This window comes from Pomacea canaliculata, linkage group LG10 (genome assembly GCF_003073045.1).
Source record: "Pomacea canaliculata isolate SZHN2017 linkage group LG10, ASM307304v1, whole genome shotgun sequence".
NCBI classification, from domain to species: Eukaryota; Metazoa; Mollusca; class Gastropoda; order Architaenioglossa; family Ampullariidae; genus Pomacea; species Pomacea canaliculata.
The window spans coordinates 19,799,535-19,825,025 of NC_037599.1; the positions used below are offsets into that span (position 1 = coordinate 19,799,535).

General features: G+C 38.7%; 3 protein-coding genes and 1 long non-coding RNA gene across 6 annotated transcripts; all 4 read left to right on the plus strand.

Annotated features, from left to right (window-relative positions):
* Window positions 1-595: 595 nt before the first annotated feature.
* LOC112574558 (BTB and MATH domain-containing protein 38-like) lies at window positions 596-2,609 on the plus strand. The gene is made up of 2 exons (XM_025255715.1): window positions 596-1,450; window positions 1,841-2,609. Exons 1-2 carry the CDS (start codon window positions 1,195-1,197, stop codon window positions 2,194-2,196), a joined length of 612 nt encoding a protein of 203 aa, XP_025111500.1. The 5' UTR covers window positions 596-1,194; the 3' UTR covers window positions 2,197-2,609.
* A 6,276-nt stretch (window positions 2,610-8,885) lies between these two features.
* Window positions 8,886-11,288, plus strand: LOC112573946. Its single transcript, XR_003101306.1, has 2 exons — window positions 8,886-9,535; window positions 10,555-11,288. It is a non-coding gene; the product is annotated as an uncharacterized LOC112573946 (long non-coding RNA).
* Window positions 11,289-11,867: 579 nt separating this feature from the next.
* LOC112574383 lies at window positions 11,868-17,282 on the plus strand. Of its 2 annotated transcripts, XR_003101431.1 has the most exons (3): window positions 11,877-12,475; window positions 14,244-14,335; window positions 15,181-17,282. XR_003101431.1 is itself a non-coding variant. In XM_025255428.1 (2 exons), exons 1-2 carry the CDS (start codon window positions 12,214-12,216, stop codon window positions 15,582-15,584), a joined length of 666 nt encoding a protein of 221 aa, XP_025111213.1. In that variant the 5' UTR covers window positions 11,868-12,213; the 3' UTR covers window positions 15,585-17,282. The 2 variants fall into 2 exon arrangements, 1 of the variants encoding a protein (XP_025111213.1); XM_025255428.1 differs by lacking the exon at window positions 14,244-14,335 and having other exon boundaries at window positions 11,868-12,475.
* A 915-nt stretch (window positions 17,283-18,197) lies between these two features.
* Window positions 18,198-24,547, plus strand: LOC112574448 (BTB and MATH domain-containing protein 42-like). 2 transcript variants are annotated; one of them, XM_025255529.1, is made up of 3 exons: window positions 18,198-18,725; window positions 19,685-21,910; window positions 22,583-24,547. In XM_025255529.1, exons 2-3 carry the CDS (start codon window positions 21,631-21,633, stop codon window positions 22,939-22,941), a joined length of 639 nt encoding a protein of 212 aa, XP_025111314.1. In that variant the 5' UTR covers window positions 18,198-18,725; window positions 19,685-21,630; the 3' UTR covers window positions 22,942-24,547. The 2 variants fall into 2 exon arrangements, with proteins under 2 accessions (XP_025111314.1, XP_025111313.1); XM_025255528.1 differs by lacking the exon at window positions 22,583-24,547 and having other exon boundaries at window positions 18,208-18,725; window positions 19,685-20,202.
* The last annotated feature ends 944 nt before the right edge of the window (window positions 24,548-25,491 follow it).

Here is a 25,491-nt window from a genome sequence, read left to right on the forward strand (position 1 = left end):
GTGGAATTACTGTTTGGATTCCCCCTCCATGAGCACATGTGACATTGCAAAATCCGGGGGACTTCCCTTTTCAGTCACTTTGAGGCTGAAGGAAAAAAACTTGTCCAGTGTCTGTTGCTTCTGCCTTTTTTGTAGAACTCTTCAGTAATACGACTTCACATTATCGTTGAACATGTTCAGGCTCCTATTTCCTATCGCACTCTGAGGGAAAGACTTTTCCACCAACATTTGCAATTCCCCCACTTCGCACACTTTTCTTTATTCATTGAACTTGTGAATTCCTCCTTCCCTTTCTCCTCCCCCTCCGAAGACAGGAGCCATGACTGAGGATTATCTTATTAAAATAAAGCACAAAAATCACTGAATAAGGATGAGTACAGCTGCACTTTGTCCTTAACACCTTATTCTCTCAATAGCGAAACCAGGAACACGTCTCTAAAAGTACTGTCACGTCAGATAATTTTTCATGCAAAATTATGTTGAAACTTAATCAATGACATAATTTTTCAGCATCTAAAAAGTGATATTTATCTTCCCTATCTGTACTGGAAGACATTTCAATTTTTATTTGATCGCTATTTGTTTATTGTTTGCTTGCTTTCTTTCCGTGTTTAGATTGGTTGTTTGGTTTTTTTAAGTTGTTTGAGAGCATAACAATGTCAGCGAAATGATTTATAAACATAATATCTGCAGTGCTGTTTATTTAACACCAACACCAGGTGTACTTCGGTGTGAGTTAGAAGTCATTTCAATGTATACCTGATCAATATTTGTTTATTGTTTACTTGCTTTCTTTCCGCGTTTAGATCAGTTGTTATCTTTTATTGTTTGAGAGCATTACAATGTCAGGAGAATGAATTTTAAAAATAATAGCTGCAGTGCTGCTTATTTAACACCAACAGCCTGTTGGTGTACTGCGGTGTTAGTTGTCTGTGCTGCATGCCGGGATGCCATCCACAATGCACTGCGCAGTCACGTGACTTCACCAAGACTGTGACTGTAGATCTAACGGATAAACTTAAGCCTTCCTCCAAAGCACAGCAAAAAACTTCATGGTAAAACATTGTGTCGGGAAATATTATCTAGATAATTTTCAATCATTCAAAAAAATCATGTGCTGATCGGAGACGATAAAGAGGAGCAGCTAGAAGAAAAAGAAAATAGCAGTAACGTTGTCAATCGAGGAAACACAAGATGGAGGCAGCAAGGACTTCAAAGCAATTTCAAGAACCCAGCCAGCATTCCGATGTTACTCTTGTGGTAGAAAATCAAAAGCTTTACGTACACAAAGCTCTTCTAATTCTACATTCACCTGTATTTGAAAAAATGCTGACAGGTGACTTTAAAGAAAAAGAATTAAAGGAAATCCCGCTGCCAGGAAAGAGATATTCTGTAATGGTGGAGCTCATGAAGCAGATCTATCCCGGAGATGTCACTGACTTAGTCAAAGGTAAGCCCATAAAATTCTTTCAGTAATGAAAACAAAGATTCTGCGCTGCATGTGAATCATCTCGGAAATAATTCCAAAATCATTCACTTCAATGCAACTTGTTTTGTTTCATGAAATATTTATATGTGGTGCCAGTATGCCAAGTGAACCATTTTCTAATCTCAATATAACTGATTTTAATTGACATGTAACTCGACTAATGTCACTGTATAGAAAAGAAACTGTATAAGTATTTTATTGCGGAGACTTGAGAACATTACAGTCCAAAGGACTTGTTTCATTTTCACTTCCAAGTTAAAAAAAAGTGCCGGTGTTATGGAGTGATCCATTGATCCGTTTATGCACGGTATACAGGGAAGTAAGTCTATTTATTGAAGAAATTTTCTCCAGATGAAACCCTTGAGGACCTTCTTCAGCTGGCGGTCGAATACGACGTCCAGCAGGTTTTCACCAACTGTACACAGCACATCAACAACATTCTGCGTTCGGAGGATAAGCTATCCACGGACCGCACTCTACGTTATCTCGGCGTGGTGGAGCGCTACGAAAAGCTGCAATCACTCAGAAGAAAGTTGATAGACCGAGCAAGCCGAATACCTGCCAAGGACATGATGATAAGTCAGTTTTTTCGTCTGGTGCCTGCTACAGCCACGAGAGACGCCTTACTCAAGCAAATTTTGGATTATGGTTTATTAATACCAAGCAATATTAAACTACAGGAACATATGAAAAGATATGACTGGTAAAATGTAAATGATAATTTTCTTCTTTATTCCTATGTGGATCACACCTGTTAGCTGACAGCAGTACTTCAACAGTCATTAGCAAAAATAAACATTATTATTTGTGGTAGTCAATTCTTTGTGTACAGTGAGTCGGGGTCGCTCAAGCGAGACTTTCGGTTTCCCTTCGCTCGACTGATACTTTTTGTTTCCTTTCACGGCTGGTGTCAAGGATATGTGCGTTAATACCGCTTCAAAGCAAATGTCTGCCTCTGTACTTACTACTATATCTACTGTCAGCACTGGATCTGCTGCTACTGCTATCCTGTCATATACTTTTAATACTTAATATGTGTAACGCTTCTTTTAGCATCCTTGTTATGCACTTCTCTGGAGTTAAATCATAAAATATTAAACTATTATATATGTAGACTTCATTTCTTTTTGTATTATTTCAGTTGGTGTGAAGATAACCTTCATACGTCAACTCACCTACTCACTCGGTTTCTGTTTTTAAAAAATCATTTAAAACATTTCTGTAAGCGGTGGTGTGTTTGATTTTTAAATTCTACTCGATGTACTATAATAAATTTCAAAATAGACGAATATGAACCACACTACGTCTCGAACATAAACCAAGGAAAGAAAACTGACAGATTTTAGCCAACCTAGAATGATTAATAATACTTAATCTGTTTTATCTACTCTAACTTTGTTAGTCTGCTTGTCAAAACACACACACACAGTCATGCCGGTCTCTCCCACGAGAGAAGTGACAGAAAGACATTCACGTGGAATGCAGAATGCAGATAAACAACTAAAAAATACTTACACTATCTGGTCTATTAATTCTCTTATGTACCTAAACCTGAACACTAATACAAACGATAGTGTATCAAGTATTATGCTCTCCTCTAACCTCACGAGAATAAACCAATTTCTATATTTAAAAAAAAATCAACCGTCCCATCTTAAACATACCTTTCTCGTGGCTCTTAAAAGCGTTTAAATCAAATCAAAGAAAAAAATTTAGTTTAAACCACAAACCAGCCTACGGATTAATTTTTGTTTTTGACTGTATTATCTTGATCATTCGATAGAGTTCATCAGCACAGCGTTTATTAGACCTACTAAACAAAATGCTTAAATTGCGTGCATATCTATTTTTCATCGGAATTTGAGGAAACATATGTACCTCTTTAATCTAAAATACCATTTTTTTAAAATTAACAATTTCGTATTCACTATGTGTAGTTCTATGGCAGAGACATGAAAAGCTCATGTATAGTGTCCATCATTTCTGGCTCCATATATTTATATGCAGCCGAGTGGTGGGGTTTATGGAGTGGCGACAACAACCCTCCAGCACTCGAATAAAAGGAGGAAGCGTCAGCAAATGCGCAAGACTTTAATGTAGAGACTAGAACAATGGCCACGGCTGTGTCACATGTCAGTGCTTCCTCTCTGAACCGCTGTCGTCTGCTCTCTTTCTTTTTGTCGTCACCCGTTATTTTGGACGTCATATTTTGACGTCACCTTATGTCATTTGCTCAAGGAACTGTACATACTAACATCCGGGCCTCTTCACTGTTGCTGATGAGGTTTCCCGCACGACACTTTTCCAGGAAATCTGTAAAGTTAGCGACTGCGAGGAATTCGTCGGTCCTGTCGGGTGCTTTCTGACATTCCTATATTTTCCTCTGTATTGTCGTCTAACGACTGCAAACGAAAATTATGAATACCGCCCAATGCACGGAAGCGTCCTCTTCCAAGTCCTCAGAAAGTCGATTTGAAGTGGGTGACGACTTTGCCGACACTACCCTAGTGGTAGAGGATAGAAAACTGCATGTGAATAAAGCTTTGCTGATGATTCATTCGCCAGTTTTTCATAAAATGTTTACAACCGACTTCAGAGAAAAAGAATCAAGTGAAATTCCTCTTCCAGGGGAAGAAATATTCCACAATGGTTGAACTTCTCGGTCACATCTATCCCGGACATGGAGCTGGCTTCATCAAAGGTGAGTTTGATGTTTCATGTTTTAACGTGCAGATTCATTTGTTGCGTGTGAATTGCAGTTTCAAAACGAATTGTCTCTGCATATCGTTAATACGTAAGTTACACATTTTCCCACTCGTTAAAATCTCTGTCAAGTGAACTAATCTGAACCTTTTTATTTTTTAGAAATCAGTCAAATTTCTAAATAAACTTAAATCTGTAGGTCCGTCTTCCAAGATCAACCAAGATCATTTAAATCAAAAGGAATGTATTTTTCAAGATCACACAATAACACCCATAACCCACTCTGAATATATAATTTGCATTGTTCTATTTTTTAAGACTATGACACTCATCTTAGTTTCACGTGATTGCAGTCCCTGTAACGAGGAGTGCAGATGTTTACATAAAGTATATTGAAGAGTAAACCTCATACAGCTGATGATATTTTGTGCAGATGACACCCTTGAAGACATTCTGCAACTGGCGGACGAATACGACGTCCAGCAGGTTTTCGCCAACTGTACACAGTACATCAACAACATTCTGTTTTCGGAGGATAAGCTGTCCACGGACCGCACTCTACTTTATCTCGGAGTGGTGGAGCGTTTACGAAAGGCTGCAATCACTCAGAAGCAAGTTGATAGAACGAGCAAGCCGAATACCTGCCAACGACATGATGAGAAGCAAGTTCTTTCTTCTGGTGCCTGCTTACAGCACGAGAGACGCCTTACTCAAGCAAATTTTAGATTATGGTTCATCAATACCAATGGAGATTAAACTACAGGCACAGATGAAAAGATATGACTGGTAAAATGTAAATAATCATTTTCTTCTTTATTCCTATTTTGATCACAAGTGTTAGCTGACAGCAGTACTTCACAGTCATTAGCAAAAATAAACATTGATCAGTATTTCTTTGTTTTCATTTTATTTTTAGTTTGATCTTTTATTTATTATTTACATTACTTATTTTAATCTCTATGGATGAACAAGACAGCATCAAGAGTTTGTTCTCTGAACCCTGTATCCCATCCTGCACGTCATCTCTCCACGCCAATGATCCATGGAGGGGAAGTGACCTCAGGTGGATGACGTAGCACACAAAAATAACAGCCGGCAAATCTTCACATGTTTGAAAGCATTGTTGAAAATTGAAAATATTATGTAAAACATGAAGTCTTTAAAAATCACTCCATTTCTAACGTTACTCGCCATACAGAGTATTGTAGCTGATTAGCGGATGTTTTTCTAGTCAGGGTTACACACACACGCACTATGAATATTAAGTCTGAAAACCCTCAGGTCTAGACGTCCCAAGAGTATGAAATAGCTTCCCGGAAAAAAAACAGCTGTCAACAACAACAAGAACTGAACAATTGCATCCTAATAATTTAAGTCTATCCCAGGACCATAAGCTTTTTTTTGTTCCTTTTCTTGCTTTCTCACTCTCTGGGTTTCAGGTATAGCCTTATAATCTGCTTTCTGCATTAGATTAAGCACAATTTGATATGTCCATTATATAACGGTGATATGATAATTTGAATGTTGTTATCTACAGAGGGATATAACCGCATTTTTGTTGCATCATTTAAATTCATTTCACTATTTTTTTTTATAGAAAATCTAAAGGTCTATTGAGTTTTAGTTTAATTATTCCTCGTGACTCCCCATGGAACACAGGGCCGCAGCACCAAACTCTCCTTTAATCATTTGAAATTGTAATATTTAAAAGTCTGTTCATTTAAGAAAATTCCTTGTTTTATCACTGTTTAATGAATTCCTATACTTTCTCTTTTTTTCTTTTTCTTTTTTTTTTGTCTCTTTTTTATTTTATTTTATTTTTTTTGAGTATCATTGATTCATTGTTATCACAAAAGGTCACCATTTGTTGTACATGTAAGATAAATTGTTATTGTATGATGTAAATGTTTCCTGGGTTTATACTCAATGACATTAAATATGTTTTCATGAAAAGGAAATGAAAATATGTGTATGTCATTCTTACCAGGTTTGAAGTGGAACTTCAGAGAGTATGTGTGGTTTAAAATTAAACGTTTTTAAAACATAATTTTAATGGGCATATTAAACGTTTAAAATAACATTTTCTGCAAACATTATTGAAACATTTTTGCTTAAAACATTTACAAAAATACGTTTATAAAACTTTTAAAACTCGTTTCCAGAAGCTCTTAATTAAAGGTTTTTAAAACATAATTTTAATGGGCATAAATTATGTTTTACGAACATTTTGTGCAAACATTATTAAAACATAATGCGTAAACTTTTTATAAACATTTATAAAATGTTTCAATGCTATCTGGGAAATAAACTCGATAACACGGGGTGCAAAACAACATATCATCACTAACCCTCACCAAGAGGTGTGGGTTTACAGTGGGTGGGGTATGTGCTGAGAGGACTAACACCCTTCATGCCTCCCCTCCACACACACATGTACACACACATGTTGAGGTTGGATCTCAAATAACTGACTACTTTGATTGTATATCCAGTGTCAAACAAGGATGTGTACTAAGCCCTTTACTGTTTTCTATATTTCTATCTGAGCTTTGGTCAGACCTAACATTATGTGGTGCACGTGGTATTGATGTCCTGGCAGATCCACTTGGGATCTCCTTTTTGATGTATGCTGATGAAATTGCTATTGTTGCTGATTCCCCTGTTGACCTTCAACGTAAAACCTGAGTGCAAGCAATGTGATAGTCAAAGTGTGGAAGACCGATACCATTTTCTGTTAATATGCCCTAAATATACAACTCTACGTAAGAGATATATCCACTCTTTTACCATAAATTCCCCTCATCCTTTAAGGTTCTACTTTTGTGTAAGAACCTTAAGGGTAAAGTAGCTATTAATGTAGCCCTCTATATAACAGAATGTCTGAAAATGAGGACATCATGACAGTGTACATATAATTAGTTAGCACTGAATGTCATTATACTGTTTATCATTTAACTAAAAACCAAATACAACTAAAAGGTTGATCATGTACAGCAATCCACTGCTAATTTGCATGTAACATACAATATAAGAGGTTGATGTGAACCAAATGGTATCTAGAAAATGTACATTACACATGTAAGATCTGTATGACCATGTGCATTGCATGAGGTATAGGGATGAATGTCAGGGTCTTGTATGATTGTTACTATTTTTGATGTTGATGTGGGCCAGATGGCCTCCTAAAAACTGCATGCATAAAATAAAATAAAAAAAACACACGTGTATCTTCTGCTTGATTTACAAGGATTTTAAGAAAACCAGTTTTCTAATTTTTTCTTAATTATTCTAGGAAACGGTACCTCTTTCCATTATTTCTCATCCTTGATTCACGGTGTCGTACAGGAGAGGACACTTTTTTTTTTTATTGACATTTTAATCTTTTACTTATACTAATTTTTTTAAATAGACAATTTTTGTTCACAAAAAGGGACGGTGCAATGGGTTGGTGTAAAGGGAGACAATCGAAGGCGTGAAACAGTTGGCACAAGGGCAATGTCGATGTGTCCATGTGAGCTGGTCTATAGACATCTATTACAAACCACGCGAGTTGACGCACATTAAATCATCAGACTTGAAGATGATCGTCGAAATGCTGTTAATGCACGCTGACAGGAGAAGAGATGAGCACACAAACTTACGTAGAAAGGGTTTTGGATGAACGGATTTTTTTAAATATAGGGAGATAATTATTAAACGTGTAGCAGTCGACACTAGTCGATCAAATATCACTAAAACAAAAGCATGAAATATCCGAAATGTAGTTTTATAATATAAGAAATATTTTGTCATTAAATAATGTTTAGTAAGTAACTATGCAATTGCATATAGAAAACATTTTTTATAGAAAATATAAGCGTTATTAAGCTAGTACACTCAAATACGCACCCTAACTTTACAGAAAGATGGGTTTGGCTAGGCTGTGGGTCGTCACCTGTCGGCGCCATTCTAAACTGCCAACTCGCGAGCCACGTGCCCTGGTGGTAATCTCCGCTGAGTCTGGCTGTTTCTTCTCTATTTTACATTCAGAGATAAAAAACTTTGCTTATAGTAGTAAATTCTCTAATGTCTTATCTATTGGACAGTTTGCTTCATATCCAAATAGTATTACAGATTCGTTAAGTGCTAGTTTACTATTTTTAGAGCATTTTTCCTTTACTGCCTTTTTCTAGGCTTGTCCAAAATAGTTTGGTTGCCTTGCAACGCCAAAATAGATGTTCAATTGTCTCCCTTTCGTTGCCACAGAAAGTGATTTATTATTAACTTCTATCCCCATATATTTCTGCCAGGGAGTTTGTACCTAGAATTCTCTGGATAATTATGCACTGAAACCATCTCAGTTTAATATCTTTTATTCCTTGAACCTTGGAAAATATTATTTTCCAGGGTAATTGAGCCCCTATTTTATTTTCGTATGAAACAGCTGCCCAGAAAAATAAACGTCTCGGCGAAGACAGCTGTCAACAACAACAACGAAAACTGAATAAATAAACTCGATAACACGGGGCGCAAAACAACATATCATCACTAACCCTCACCAAGCGCTGTGGGTTTACAGTAGGTGGGTATGTGCTGAGAGGACTAACACCCTTCACGCCTCCCCTCCAAACACACATGTACACACACACGTGTATGTTCTGCTTGATTTACAGGGATTTTAAGAAAACCAGTTTTCTATTTTTTTCTTAATTATTCTAGGAAACGGTACCTCTTTGCGTTATTTCTCATCCTTGATTCACGGTGTCGTACAGGAGAGGACACTTTGCCTCGCAATATGTTCATCGACCGTGTTATTGCTGACCTCGCATTACTGTACTCTAGGGAATTCCCGTTCCCCGTTCTTTCTTCTACCAGCTTCGCAAGACAGACTCTCCGATTCCATAGAAAGCCTCTTGAGATTGAAGTTTAAGCTTTCGTCGTCGCCATATTGAGCAGGATTCTCTCAAAGAACGAACACACTGCTTTACCGCGTTTACTTCCTTTTTTCATTCTACCATCACGTCTGCGCAAAATACAGAAGCAGATTGAACTTAGGGAATGCGAAAATCAGAAGAAGATTCAGAAGTATCTCAAGAATATGAAGAAGAAGAGGAAGAAGTATATAATAACCGATTTCAAAAGAGCAATCAACATTCCGACATCACCCTAGTGGTCGAAGGTCGCAAACTTCATGTTCATAAAACTTTACTCATGTTGCATTCGCCTGTGTTTGAAAGAATGCTTTTGTCTGACTTCAGAGAAAAAGGGTCTGAAGAGATTCAGCTTCCAGGAAAGAAATATTTTGCAGTGGTCGATTTTTTTTGGAGCAGATTTATCCTGGAAACCCCATTGACTCAGTCAGTAGTAAAGTGGTTTTATTCTTCATACACGTCAGTAATACAGACTGATAGTTTGAAGTTAAAGAGAGAAATTGTGACATATTCGTTATTCGTTTAATGAACATTGTTTGGCAGTCATTAAATAATTAAACATGTGGGACACACAAAGTCTGTGTGCTGATGCATGCGAGAAAAGTGCTGATGCATGTGAAAGACCGCGAAACGTGACCCACCCGAGAGGTATAAAAGGCAGAGCTGAGACGCAAGGACAGGGGAGAAACTGCGAAGTGAAAGCGCGAGACAAGCGACACAGCCGTGATTGTTGTTCTTGCCTGCATGAAAGAGTTGTGCAACTGCTGACAGGTTCCTGCCTTTTTGGTTTGAGTGCTGGACTGTTGTGGTGACTGTTCAATCCCACCACCACCAACCGGTTACAAATACAATGGGACTTTAGGGAATTTCTGAAGTTTTGGACTCTTTGCCAGATAAGTTCCACCTGTCCAGACTGACAAAAAGTCTTCAGATGATATTGTTTTTATGGGAACATCATAACGAGTACTTAGACAAACGCAAATGTTTATTACTGTTATCAATATTACGTCTTGTAGATTTGTTTACCTCAGCATCACTGTAAACAACCTGAGTAATGTCTTGCACTATGATGTTGAGACATGATTAGGCGATATTGCTTCTTCAGTTCCATCAGAATAAGTAATATTCGCGGTCTGACCCTGAATGAAAGCAGCGCCTGACCGTAGTAATCGCTAAGGGACAAAATTCATCTGTGGCACAAGCATTTAGAGAGTTCCAAAATATCAATCATTCAGGTGTGAAGAGGTAAGTCACCACAGTAGAATCCTGGGAAGCTGTAATGTTAGGTGTATTTACGATTCACCAGCTGTACTGACGGAGAGGAGGATGCTCAACAATTGTAGGAAAAAGATTTGAAAGTAAGATTACCTGCGCCATCCTATGTGTTCCTCTTTTCATGAAAAGAATCATCTACAGACTGCGGCTAATTTGTGTAAATTTTGTTTGTTTCAGGAGAAAACATTGAAGACCTTCTTCAACTCGCAGATGAATACGATGTTGAACAGGTGTTCACAAACTGTACACACTTCATAGCCACGGAATTATGTGGCCAGTGCTCAGGACGAACGATGTCGACAGATAATATTCTGTTTTATCTCGGACTGGTTGAGCGATTCGAGCGACTTCGTTTACTAAGAAAGCCGTTGGTACATCGAGCAAGTCAGATACCTGTCCACGAGATGGAGAAAAGCAAGTACTTTCTCTCTGTGCCTGCCTCAGCTACGAGAGATGCCTTGCTGCTGCAAATTAAGTCACGAAATCGTCGCTGATTATTACAAAAGATTTGGAGAAAATAACCGATGCAGAAATGATTTAGTCGACTTGGGACTTCTAGTCAATGCAAACTAATGAGGAGATGTAAAGAAAGCCGTATTGGTAAATTTCATTAGCAGCTTGTCATTTCGTTACTAGTCATCGTTTAGCATGCGAATAACCTTTTTTTAAAAACGACTCTTCTTTCATATATCAACTATATTTGTTATATCAAGACAGTATTTAACAATAATATTGGCTGTACATTGAATGAGTTTGATCGAATACTCAAAGGTTCTCTGTAACGGAATGGTTTAAATGTATGTGTAGCTGTCTGAGATTATTATACAAGAAGTAAACCATAAATAACTGTACGTTCATTTTCTATTTCATGTATCCTCCATCGCAAATAAAGGTGTTTTTACTTGCAATAATTAATAATTGTTCTATGCTATTCTATTATCTCTTTTTTTTATCTTAAGCTGGTCAAATATTATTAACAGATAAATTGGATGAGAGAGAAGATAGTGGGGACAGCACTATACAAACGACTTAGAGAATTGAACGAGTGGCCGCTTCTTTTCATTCTCGCCTATTGATACCTCAGAGAGACGTAGCGATGCTATTGCGGAGGTAGATCACCTAGTGTCGTGGTGCGGTGAAAAATAGTCCACAACTTGAAGTGTGTAAAAGCAAGGTGATAGTTGCCTTCCGCAAGAAAAGACTTCCCGTGGAGCTTCTCACTGACAATGGTGAGGCCAGTGAACAAGGTTGTGTATTTCAGGTTTCTGGGATGATCCCACCCCCTTACCTTAAATAATCTGATAGGAAAACAATGGGGTGTTGATTATTAAGCTAAAATAGTTAAATTGTAGATCATTAATGAAGTTTTAAGTGACGGAGTGGCTTTGTTGGTGAATCTGTGAACAGAGTGCATGGGACCTATATGTTCATTTAGTATACCAAAGATTCATGTGACTGTTTACTAAAGTGTTTTGCAGTCTGCATCCGCAGTGACGTGGTCCCACATATAGACTACTTTACGGGTTTTCCCGCACGGTGCTTTTCAAGGAAGAGTGAGTAGACTAATGCTTCCTGGAATATTCCCGGTCCTGCCTTGAATAATCAACAAGGTGATTTCGAACTGCACGTCGTTTATCTATTCTTCGTCGCTCTCTTTAGCCAGTGTCTCAACAAGAATTCAGAAGACAGCATCTAAAAAATAGACTTTTCAAAAACAACGAAAATTTTAAGTGACGGAGCAGCTTTATTGTTGCAACTGTAAAAGGAGTGATTGAGATCCATATGTTTTCGACATTTAGTGCTACAAGAATTCAGAAGACAAAATAGTAAAGCAAGATGGAGACTTCTCTCAATCCTCAAAAAAGCCGATTTGAAGTATCTGACGACCTCTCTGATGTCACTCTAGAGGTAGAAGGTCGGAGACTGTATGTTAATAAGATTCTTCTAATGATACACTCACCTGTTTTCAACAAAATGTTTACAGCTGACTTCAAAGAAAAATGCTCAAGTGAGATTCCTCTTCCAGGAAAGAAATTCTCTACAATGGTGGAACTTTTGGAGCAAATCTACCCCGGTGATGGCGTGGACTTGATTACAGGTGAGTTTGACCTGCTTTCAATCGTTGTCGTATGGTGAAGTACACTGTAAACCAGCGGTTCTCAACCTTTTACTTGTGACGCCCCCCCTGACGAACACCGGTACGTCCGCGACCCCCCTTAGCCAGCGAGGTCGGTGGAAGAGCGGGGGAGCCTTAGCTAACGTCGAACGCCGAGTCGAGGAAATCAATGCAATTCAACAACGGAAGAACAAAGTTCGTATCTGCAAGAAGTATAACTGTTAATGAAATTTTACTAAAGCAAATTCTGTGGCGGTAATAAATATTATTTTATTAGTTTTATTGGACACTCACTTTGATTAATGAGAAGGTTGAGCCTGCTTGCTGTTGCATAGAGAAGCGAACCTGTGTGCGATGTTCGTACCCACTGCTATTCGCAGCTCAGCCTCTGCGTCCACACGATTTCTGTATTTAGACTTCAGTGCTGCCAATGCTGAAAATCCTTGCTCACACATATACGAAGTTGAAAATGGCGGCAGAACTTTCATTGCTTTCTCAGAAAGGAGAGGATATTCACCGTTGACGCTAATCCAGAATGTTGGCACTGGTGTTGTTTGGAAGACCATTTTCAGGGATTGGTCACTCGAAAGGTCGATGAGCTGCTCTTCTTCTTCCGTGGACAACCCGCTTGTGCTAGGATCAGCCAGAAATGGATTACGAATCCAATCGGATTTAGTCACATCAATTTCAGCGAAGTAATGCTGAAACCTTTCTTGCAGTCCGTTTAGATGGGCAATAATTACTTTCGTCACCTGATCAAGATTCAAGTTGTCAGCCTTGCACTTACACAAGCACGGAAACATATCCAAAATATTTTCCTGGCGTATCTTTTGCGTCCACAACGAAATTTTTCTAACGAAAGCATTCATCTTGTCAGCTGTTTGTAATATGGTAGTGTCTTTCCCTTGCAGAGAAGTATTCACAACGTTCAGCTTCAGCGTGCCTTTTAGATGTTTGTTTTTTTTTTTAAAAAAAGAGAGGTGAGACTGGAGAGGGAGTCAGCGATGAGATATTGGGGAAGAGAGAGGGCAAAAGGCGAGAGGAGGGAGATTGGACTATTGGAGGCTTAATTGTTGAGAGGGGGATTGTGTTTTGAGTTTTGGAAGTGAGAAGTCACTGCATGCCGAGACAGTGTACTTGAATAGGGAGAAGAGATTTGGAGTTTGATCGCCCTGTCACCACTCGGTTACACAATGTAAACTAATTTCACTAATACTGGTATAAGAAACTTTTAAAAAAGGACCACCTTCGCGACCCCCTTGTAGGCACGTCGCGACCCCCCAGGGGGTCGCGCCCCACAGGTTGAGAACCGCTGCTGTAAACAATTGCTTCCTTCCCAGCATGTCTAGGTCATCCAATTTTCTTTGTTTCTGTGTTGTTTACTTGTTTATTTTGTGTCACTAATTATGCATCCATTTATAATTCTTAATATTTTTATTATTTCTCTGATGTCACATTGTTCATAACAGTCTAGTTTTCAACATCTCGTTTAACTCAATCATGATGATGTTGCACCATACTGATGACAGGATTTTGACCATTTTACCAGAATGTTACATTGGAAAGCTGGATCAAGTCGCCATAGTTATTCGTAATTTATTTCCAACTGAAGACGATGTGCCGCAAAAGAAGAAACAAGCACCTGTAATTCACGTTGTGTAAAATGAAAGGAAAATGCTTATCTAATCTCTAGCTTTGTGACTGAAAACAAAATAATAACATTATCTAAAGATGACATTTATTTTTTCAGATAGTCACATTGTGGAACTAACAGTGTGCAGCATGACAAATTAGTACAGTTACATCTTGGGATAATTTCTCCCTTAAACTATGAAGCAGTGTGTAAGTAAAACGCACATTTAAATAGGTTAATACACATTGTTTATACTTAAAAACAAAGTAAATCAAAGATTTAAGGTAAGAACATCGGATTGTACTTGTTGTAACGGCCATTTTAGTCATAAATTTACTATTATATTTTTTCATTCGTTTTATATTAATTATGTAAGTAGTAATTATTGGCTTTTTCTTTGTAAGTGGTACTTCACATTCCTTCTACACAAAGAGCAAGAATTCTAATTGATGATGACAGCCTCACAGTTTACGCCGACACCCCTCGTTATGCCAATGTTATTAATTATTAAAGACGATAGGGCTCTCTTTCTGTCATGCGGCATTCGCTTCATCTATCAGTATATATATATAGTCTATCAGTAGCTATGCAAGTGGATTACAGTGGTGACAATATAGAAATGTATTAAGCTGTGTCGATTTATTAGCCAGCAAAAAATTCAATTTATACAGATTGTTCCACAGAATATGGACCATGTTTTTTTTTTACTGAGACAATCTCCTGCAAACAGCCTTTAAATGATTTTAAAAAATACGATGCCGCCTCACTGACAACACACAGCCGCTTAGTGTTGATTGTGTTTGTTTACTCCAAACATTACAAGCCTCCTAGCTCTCAAATTATTCCAAGACAGTCTATTAACAACACTTTCCTTTATTGTCCTCTAGAATCCAGACTAATGTAAGCACAAAAGATTGCAAAGAAGAAATACACATCTTCTGTCACACCTAGAAACCTTCCCAACTTTTTTGTAATTATGGTCTATACTTCTGATGACACCCTTTAAATAATCCTTTATGCTATAATACATCTCAAACACTTTTTTTTTCTTCAGACAAAACCTTACCAGACCTTCTTGAGCTCGCAGACGAGTATGACATGCAGCACGTTTTCCACAACGCCAAGCAGTACATCATCCAGCGGCTACGTGACCCCGGTCTAAAGAGGTCAGCAGACCGTACTTTCCTCTACCTTGGGGTCGTCGAACGTTACAAACGGTTGGATTCGCTAAGAAATTATCTTGTGTGGCTAGCAGCATGTATACCTGCTGAAGAAATGGAAAAAAACAAGTTTTATCATTTTGTACCTGCCACAGCCATTAGAGATGCTCTGCTATTGAGACACAAGGCAGTGGAACGTTTTATCAAGGATACAACTTATACGAATTTAGTACCTGACGTAAACAAGTTGGTCGAGAATTTCAAACCTCGGTCACTGTGTGCTAATAGTTCACGTTAAAACCCCAGGGGTATCTTGTTACCTAGAGTCTGTCTACATGCAAGCCTTCATTACGTAGTTAATTAGATTATTCTAACAATCAAAGTAATAATGAAGAAATTATCTCTCTTTCTATATATATATACAATAAAGGGAGAGAAAAGTATTAGTCTGATATCACTGCCTTGTATGCAAACGTGTGTAAGTGCAATAATTATGAAATGAGAAACAGTCTTTAGCTGCTTATGAATCTCACATCTACGTAAACCTGAGTTCCTGGCATCCGTGATGATAAGGAAACTGATGATGAGTTTCATTAAATATATATTTGTAAGTCACTTTTTTAGTAAAACATGTAAAATATTCTGGTGTTTATGTGTGAAGATTAAAGTATTACACATATTAGGTGGCATGCCACTTAGTCGGTTGGTCGGTAGAAATACGTAGGCCAGACTTGGGCAAAGGGCTGCCCGAGGGCCGGATCCGGCCCGCCTCCTGTCTCTGACCGGCCCGCCCGCTGGCCCGCCCGCCCGTTCAGAGTTATATATATATACTGTATTTGGTAAAACTATATTAGTCCGGCCCTCTAAAACCATCCCAATTTCTCATGCGGCCCCTTGGGAAAATTAATTGCTCACCCCTGAAGTAGACCATCAGGAAGTTTATTTCCAATCCTAAGACTGTCTACAGATTTTTTTCTCATGTTAGAGAACTCCCTTTGATCAAAATTTCATTAATACAGTCTCCTTTATTTAATAATCATTGCTCATTAGTAGAGTGTCTTTAATTTAATATTTATTGTGAAGAAACTCTCTCTCGTTCCCAACTACCACCACAACAATAACTATCTCTCCTGCATCTCCTAATATGTACATATTATATATATGTATTTTGACAATGTAGTAACTCTTTTTATAAATATGCATTCTGATTCGGTTGATGTGATTATGTATATCATGGTCGTTTATTTGGCGATATTTTATAAGAAAAGTGCCTTGTAGTATGAGAGGTTGGCATTAGACACTAAACATGGATCTTGTTGGGTATGGAAAGTTTAACATGATATACAAAAAAACAACTACCTATACAATGTCCTCATAAGGAGCTTTAGTAAATATACTAGAATGTTAGTACAAGACAACGTTATTTAATAACAGAAAATTAGACTAATGATATTATAGAGAAGGATGGCTATGATGTTAACAATAATATTGGCAGAGGATTGAAGAGGTGAGATCGGAGGATGAAAATTGTCTGCGATCGCTGAAAGTGATTCTTTTGTTTTCTATTTCCTGTTGCGATGTTTTGATGGACAGAGCTTCGTAACCAGTGCAATAAGTACTTTCAGTGCTGGATCTGGTGCTACTATGTCCTTCCTACATGCTTTTAACACTTAATATGTATAACGCTTCTTGTTGTATCTTTGTTATTGGTTAATTTATTGCAACCTGAATCCTGAAGGCACTGAGGGGCTTTTGAGTTGATTAACTTGGGATCCATGACAACAGTCACGACCGGAAGGGATGGAAGCTGTTGCTGTAGACGTGATGAACATTTTGGTCTGCGCCTGTTTATAATTATATGGCCATGAATTCCTTCTTCCTATTACATCCTTATATTTCACTGCTTCCTTTGAATGAATATGTAATCTAGTTTCCTTGTTAGCATGAGAGTGGTCGAGTAAACAAACTGTGGAAATAAATTGTGCCAGGTAGAAAACACTTGTATTGTTGTTGTTCAGCGGTGCAAGGGTGCATCACGAAAGTCTGCTTGTTATCTAAGTAGCACAACAGCTTAACACAGCGTGCCGCAGACATAACTCTTACAGTTCATTGCCCCTGCAGCGACTTGTGAAAACTGAAAACTTTTTTTTTTAAATCTCCCTGGCCGCCTACTGGACAAACTCAGAATAATGTCGCTTGTATTGTGTTCCAAAGTGGACCCTGCTACACCTCTGCTCCGCGAGCATCACTGGCTGCCAGTCCCAGATCACACTGACCTCAAGACCGCCACACTGTTACCGTTATCTTCACGGCCTTGACCCAACATACCCGTCTGAGCTACTAGCGTCTTACCCCCCGAGTTGGTCTCTTCGGTCTGCTTGTATTGCCACCCCTCCTGTACCATGAATCAGACCTGTGAAATTTAGCAGACGGTCCTTTTTCTTCAATGCCAAACTGTTTGAAATTCTATTCCCTTTTCTCTCCGAATTTCATCTACGTCTTCAAATCCTACCTCAAAGCCCGTCTCTTTAAGAAATATCTTACATAATGAAAAATACTGTCCCACTCACTACTCGAAACTTCCTCAATGCATCTATTTCACGATGTCATGTCTTTGCCGATACTTGTGCTTCTAGTGTGTTCTGTCGGTTTGTTTGTAGTCTTGTAGTCTGTCATGTGCAGCAAACTGAGCTCGCATTAACTCAAGAAAATGTGCTTTACACATTCTGTTGTTGTTGTTATTATCATTAGTAGTAGTAGTCGATTCTTTGTCAGTGAGTGTCAGGTGAGTCCCTCGACCGAGACTTTCGGTTTCCCTTTACTGTTCTTTTCCGTGAAATTTGTGTGACTAGTGCTTCACTGAAAAACAAACACGGATGTGTGTAAAATTAAACATAAAGGGTGTCGCAGCCACCAGTTAGGTTGGATTTTTTTTTTCGATCGACTGATATTTTCGGTTTCCTTTCACGGCTCGTGTCTAGGAATTGTGCGGTAATGCCGCTTCAAGGAAACTGTCTACCTCTGTAAAAACCAGGGTGAGCACACACACACACACTGCTTTACCGCGTTCACTTAATTTACCTTTTTCACTCCACCCTTATGTCTGCTCAAAATATGGAGGCAAAGAGGACTGAGGTAAAGCGAGAATCAGAAGAGTCAGAGATATCTAAAGAAGATGAAAAAGAAGAGGAAGAAGTACATACTAACCGATTTCAAACAGGCGATCAACATTCCGACATCACCCTAGTGGTCGAAGGTCGCAAACTTCATGTTCATAAAACTTTACTCATGTTACATTCGCCTGTGTTTGAAAGAATGCTTTTGGCTGACTTCAAAGAGAAAGGGTCTGGAGAGATTCAGCTTCCAGGAAAGAAGTATTCTGCAGTGTTCGACTTTTTGGAGCAGATTTATCCTGGAGACCCCATTTACTCAATCAGTGGTAAGTGGTTTTATTCTTTATAGATGTCGGTAATACAGAATGATAACTTGAAGTTAAGAATTAATTGGAATAAAGGGTGCTGTTTACTGTTCATAGTAACAGTACTTAAATTGTGACCAATTCGTTATTCGTTAATTGAACATTATTTGGCAGTCATCTATTAACTAAACATGTTGGACACACAGCCTTTTATTGTAGTACCTTGCTCTTCTGACGTCTTCTGCTTGTTTACTGGTGGGAAACGGAGATAGTTTTCTGATGAAGATTGCAATATGTTATAAAACATAAAACACATTATTTTGGGACGAAAGTACGGTATATTAAAGCACTGGTCAACATGATATACAGACTTGTTCGTCAGTACATTGCTTTTGTCAATACAATGGGACTTAAGGGAACTTCTGAAGTTTTGGACTCTCTGCGAGGATAGGAGTGACCTTTCCAGACTGACAAAACGTCGTCAGGCGATATTGTTGTTGTGGGAACATCATAACGAGCACTTAGACAAACGCTAATGTTTATTACTGTTATCAATATTAAGCCTTGGAGATTTGTTTACCTCAGCATCACTGCTGACAGGTTCCTGCCTTTCTGATTGCTTGTTCAGTTCCATCAGAATAAGTAGTGTTCGCGGTCTGACCCTGAATGAAAGCAGCGCCTGACCATAGTAATCGCTAAGGGACAAAATTCATCTGTGGCACAAGCATTTAGAGTTCCAAAATATCAAAATCATTCAGGTGTGAAGAGGTAAGTCACCACAGTAGAATCCTGGGAAGCTGTAATGTTAGGTGCATTTACGACTCTCCAGTTAAACTGCATTGACAGAGAAGAGGATACTCAACAATTGTAGGACAAAGATTTGGAAGTAAACTTACCTGCACCATCCTATGTATTCCTATTTTCATGAAAGGAATCGTCTACAGACTGCAGCTAATATCTGTAATTTTTGTTTGCTTCAGGGGAAAACATTGAAGACCTTCTTCAACTCGCAGATGAATACGATGTTGAGCAGGTGTTCACAAACTGCACAAACTTCATAGGCATGCAATTATGTAGCCAGTGCTCAGGAGAAACGATATCGACAGATTATATTCTGTTTTATCTCGGGCTGGTTGAGCGATTCGAGCGACTTCATTCATTAAGAGAGAATATGGTACATCGAGCAAGTCAAATACCTGTCCACGAGATGGAGAAAAGCAAGTACTTTCTTTCTGTGCCTGCCACAGCTACGAGAGATGCCTTGCTGCTGCAACTTAAAACACGAAATCAAGAAAGTAACCGATATCGTCGCTGATTATTACACAAGATTTGGTGAAAATAACCGATGCAGAAATGGTTTAGTCGCATTGGGACTAATGAAGGCAAATGAACGGGATGTAAAGAAAGCCTTATTGGTAGATATCATTAGCAGCATGTCATTTCTTTACTAATGATCATTTAGTATCCAAAGAATCTTTTTAAATATCATTTACATATGTAATCGGAGGACAGTATTTAACAATAATATTGGCTATGTATTTAATAAATTAGACCGGAGGCTCAAAGTTTCTCTGTTGTGGAATGGTTCAAATGTTATTGTAGCTGTCTGAGATTATTATTATACCGCAAGGGAACTATAATAACTGTACGTTCATATTCAATTTCATGTATCTTCAATCACAAATAAAGGTGTTTTTACTTGCAATAATTAATATTTGTTCTGTTTGCGATCACTATGTGAAAATATTGTCTCTGTGTGTGTGTGTGTGTGTGTGCACGTGTGCGGATGGTCGAGCTGATGTGACTAAGTTAAGTAAGGATGTAGACTATATCAATGTAGAGTCTTTCAGTTTTTCTACAAGCCCATGCTGAGTGGAACCTTCAGTGACAATTAGTAACAACAAGTCTCATTCACGGTCTTCCGCATTGTTGGTAGACTGCCCCTCCGTCTGATGGTCGACAGTCAAGTTCTGCAAGTCGCCACCAGTGAGGATCGAGTGTTTAGAGCTTAGGTCGGTGTCCTATGGCTAAGATACTATTTAGATAGTATTAAGTATCTTTGACCCAATCATCATTTAGCAGTTCTTTTCAATATCGTATGTAAAATCGGAATATGGGCACTGATAGAATTATTTCATCCATTTTCGTCAAACTACACCATTCAGCTTCGTTGACAGGTATGAAGAGCGATGTGATTCATAGAGGAGTTGCTTTCTACAGTTGCCTCAGTACTAAGTTCAGATAGTGTGTAGTAGAAAGATATCTGCTTAATGCGTGAAAGAGTGTAGCACGGTCTTTCTGTATCTGACTCTTCCACCTGTAACTGCTGAATGAGAGATTTTCTATGGCACAATGTTATGTACAAAAGGCTGATATCTTCCCTCCTTCGTGAAGTGAGTGGTATCGTCCGTGCCAGGGAAGGTAGGAGTACACGCGGTGCTGACTACTACTTGTCTCCACTTACTACCCGGACAATAAGCGGGGTAGACATCACAGGCACTGACAGTAATTGACTGTAACTGTCAGTAACTGAACAGTAACTGACTAGCCTGACAATAAAACGTCTTCCTCACCCAACCAGGGGTCAGGATATGAATTAGGGAACACTGACGGCTTGTAAAAGTCAGCATCAAGTGTACTCCTACCTTCCCTCGCACAGGCGAAACCATTTTTAAAAAAAACACCCACATAAACATCGGCCTTCATTTACAAGATCGTCGCTCAACCACGTGACTGACCTATTATCAGAGGCATGGTGAAGACGCTGTTTACCCTGGTGACAACGGGATTTCCTTCACAGCACTTTTCCAGGTGTGTGTCGCCTAACGGCATATAGGAATTCGCCGGTCGTGCATCGTTCATTCCGACATTTGTGTTATTTTCTTGTTACACGTCATCTTTCTGTCGTCGGTAAACAACCATTTTGATGGAAGGTGATATGACATCCTCAGCCACCGACCAGTTGTCAAAACGCCCATTTGAAGCAGATGACAAATTCTCTGACCTCGTGCTAGTGGTGGAGGGTCACAAACTGCATGTTAGTAAGACTCTGCTGATGATACATTCACCGGTTTTTGAAACAATGTTTACAGCCGACTTCAAAGAAAAAGAATTAGGAGAAATTCCTCTTCCAGAGAAAAAATATTCCACAATGGCAGCACTTTTGGAGCAAATCTACCCCGGAAATGTCGTCGACCTAATCAACAGTGAGTTTAGTCTGTTCTATGTTCATATCTCATTTACAGAGTCGTTCATAGTATGTGAACTTCAAATTCAAGAGTAGATAATCATTGCTTCCCGCAATTAAGTATTTTGTGGTATTTAAAATTATTGTACCCATTATATTTAATGTCCTTTGAATATTTGATTTTGTTTTCTATAACTCTCAAGCAAGGCGAGAGTTTGAATACCAAACGATATCATTTTAAAAATGTAAAATAATATTGTAATTCACTATCACTAAATGCTGATTGGATGTTGACGTAGGTCACCAACCTTGATGAAATATCCTCATTATTTGCATCCATTACTATGGATGTAAATATTATCCCTTGTTGCTCAATTATTTCAGCAAGGCATCCAACTAAAGAAGTTGGAGCAGAACTGAACCATGACACCGTGTAAACAAGTGTGAGATTGTTGCCCCCTTATGAGCTTCATAAATGAAAACACAAGGAGACTGTGAAGCTGCAGTGAAATAAATATCTGTATACACACCTCTCAGAATCTCTGAACAAACCAATGAGAAGAATATTCACTCTGACACCTTCACAAAGAAATAAATTACAAAGAGTTTATTAAGACCATGTTCTCTCATTCTGTTTGCATTCTTGCACGGTTCCGTATATTCTCATGCACTTGTAGAACTTTTTCTCCAGATGAAACCCTACCGGAACTTCTTCAGCTCGCCGACGAGTACGACGTGCAGCAGGTCTTCCACAACTGCCAGCAGTACATCGAAAAGAAGATATACCAGCTGTATCCCGAATATACGGTTGACCTCATTCTCTTTTACCTTGGGATCGTTGACCGCTATGCACGGTTGCATTCGTTACGACAGAGACTTGTACAGCTTGCAGCCTGTATACCGGCCACAAAGATGGAACAAAGCAAAAGATTTTGTTCTGTACCTGTAGCAGCCATCAAAGACGCCCTGATGCTGCGCAGTAAGGCAATAGAGCGCTCTCATGGTGACTTTTCCAAAAACATCCGAGAATGGATAAAGTCCGTAGAGTAAAGTCTTGTACAAAAGAAGCCTAAGTGAGTTGCATTTAAATACGTGGTTGTGTATCCTGACAGTCTTTTTAGTTTAGCTTTTGTTTGTTTGTTTGTTTGTTTGTTTGTTTGTTTGTTTGTTTGTTTGTTTGTTTGTTTGTTTGTTTATATAACGGCATCATTGAAGGGCTCGAAGAGTAGTTCATCACCACAAAACACCATCTTGATGGCTGACGCGGACTTGACCATCTTACCACTCCGTGATAAAATCGCTCTCGTAGTAATCCTTACCTTGGTTTCTACTGATATTAGGCAGTAAGTTGTTGTCAAACTTTCAAAAACTAACATTTCAGCTTTTGATCGCCATCTTAATCACACATTTTTGCACAGCTTGCATTTCGACTCTTTTAAAATACATCATAGTGAAACCCACCTGTAGGCTCACTATCACAGTAGAGATGATGTTAATGTGAAGTATTGAAACCGTTACTGGCATGGAGATGATTCAAACTAGTGGTTGGTGAGCTTCACTGCGGAACAGAAGGTTTCTGTTTCAAGACCTGCTCTGCTATGTAGCTGAAGAGATGATGCTGCTCCCCAGTAGATGTCCTGCAGGAATGTGACTGATTTAGCCGGGGAAGTGAAGACGACGGAAGGAGAGGGATGGTGAACACCTTGCAGGTGACTCGCTGCCCTGGTGGACTTCACTTTCACTGGACCTACGGACCACAAGACTGTGAGCCTCGCAATCATTAGCAACACTATCTTTAACACTGTATTGTTTTTTTAAAAAATGTCCTCTTTCTGAAGTACCTTTTTCTGGTGAAATGGCAAACTTTACTGACCTCCTTGATGAAAAATTGAAATTTACGATTCCTTGGACATTAATAAAATGGCAGTTACCAGGCCAGCAACCTACTTTTAGTATCTGGAATTTCTTAAAAAAAAAACCAGTCAATGCAATTAGGTATAAATGTACTTTTCTGATGCGAAATTGGGGTTAGTCTTGTTTCTAACTCGCACAGAACTGCACGCAGCCAAACAGTTCGACGTTGCACAAGCTGGGGTCAAGATGGGCAGGTCACTACACCCCCAGGTGAGGCTGTAACAGGTATGATGGCAAGCTAACCCTAACCCTGAAACAGTTTTGTCAACGAGGCGAGGAGACATCTCGAGACTTTACACAAATGAAAGTCGGCATGCCACTCGAAGCTGAGAACAGAAACACTGTGAAACGAAAGTGAAACTCCTTTTCATTTCGTGGAATAAATCGTTGTATGTTGTGTATTGCCTGCAGTGATCTTGTACCCATCGGATCCCACTGTTGCATTTTTTCCTAAGTTATTGTGACCTTCATTTCTTTGCTATGGATTATGCTTAATGTAACCACTTTTCTTTACCCTTACTTCTGGCTTAGAGACCAGCTTTAATCCTTAGAATTCTCTTCATTGGACATATTTTTTCCTTTGCCTTTTAGATATACTTGTATTATGTAAAATTCAATGTGATGTGTCACCAGTTGACCTGTTAGTGTCAAAGGTCAATAGCTTGGATAAAAAGTGTCTTTTTTATTTTTTCCTTTCATTATATCTTCAATTGTGACCATTAAATGTGTGGTGCGAAATCTCGACACGGCTGCTTGTTTGGTCTTTGAACAGGTGTGTTACCAGACTGTCATTCACCTGCGTTTGTCCAGTTAAGGGCTCGGAGTATTCGCGATTGCAACATTTACCTTCACACAGTCGTTCACACAATATGCATTCCTTATTAATATCGGAGTTCTTTGTTTTCCAATTCCTTCATGAGTACGGAGGGAATATCAACGCAGAAGCACCCACCCCAATCGCGCCACCCTGCAGTTATGACTCAGGACGAGTTCCTGATAAAAGTGTCCGCATGTCGTGCATTCGTATTCCATGTGATTGTGCGTTCGTTCGTTCTCACACCTTTGTGCTTGCATATATATTGTGGCCTGGATGTTGTTGGAGGGCCCGTGGTTTTAATAAGCAAGCAACAGTAACCCCAAATTCAAAACACCAATTTAAGAACATCTGAACAAACTGTCAGGGTAAGGACTGAATGTATTCTCCACAAACAAACAAAACTAGAATATATAAAGGAGAGAAGGATGAATAGAGCAAATGAAACAAATATAAAAACAACTGAATTTTCAAACTTTATTTTTATTTCATTTTTGTCTTTTTGACTACACAACAAACCTTGTGATAATTGAATGAACAACAAATGAGTACATGATGGCCTTCACTTGCCGACTTTATTGTGTAAGGTGAAGCTGTTTGAGTTCGCTCACATTAAAACTTTAAACTAAAGTCAGCCTTTCCTTTGAAGGCAGCCCCCCCCCCCCTTTGCCCTCTAACGACTCCATCAGACATGTCAGCCTGTTATTATTTTTTATCTTTTTATTTTGTCTGTTATAGAATGCTACGGACTGCCGATTTCTAACTCTGATGTACTTGAGAAAATAAATTTTAAGCAAATTAACCTATCATGATTAAAAACAATGAAATATAAGTCATTTATAAGACAGACGAGAGAAGATAATTATTGCGGG

Bases quoted from the DNA above. Each gene is read 5' to 3' on its own strand.
- LOC112574448 (XM_025255528.1), top strand. From the start codon at position 18,386: ATGTCTGCTCAAAATATGGAGGCAAAGAGGACTGAGGTAAAGCGAGAA. The intron at 18,726-19,684 runs GTAAGTGGTTTT...TGTTTGCTTCAG, and splicing joins CCCCATTTACTCAATCAGTG to GGGAAAACATTGAAGACCTT.
- LOC112574558 (XM_025255715.1), top strand. From the start codon at position 1,195: ATGGAGGCAGCAAGGACTTCAAAGCAATTTCAAGAACCCAGCCAGCAT. The intron at 1,451-1,840 runs GTAAGCCCATAA...AATTTTCTCCAG, and splicing joins TGTCACTGACTTAGTCAAAG to ATGAAACCCTTGAGGACCTT.
- LOC112574383 (XM_025255428.1), top strand. From the start codon at position 12,214: ATGGAGACTTCTCTCAATCCTCAAAAAAGCCGATTTGAAGTATCTGAC. The intron at 12,476-15,180 runs GTGAGTTTGACC...TTTTTTCTTCAG, and splicing joins TGGCGTGGACTTGATTACAG to ACAAAACCTTACCAGACCTT.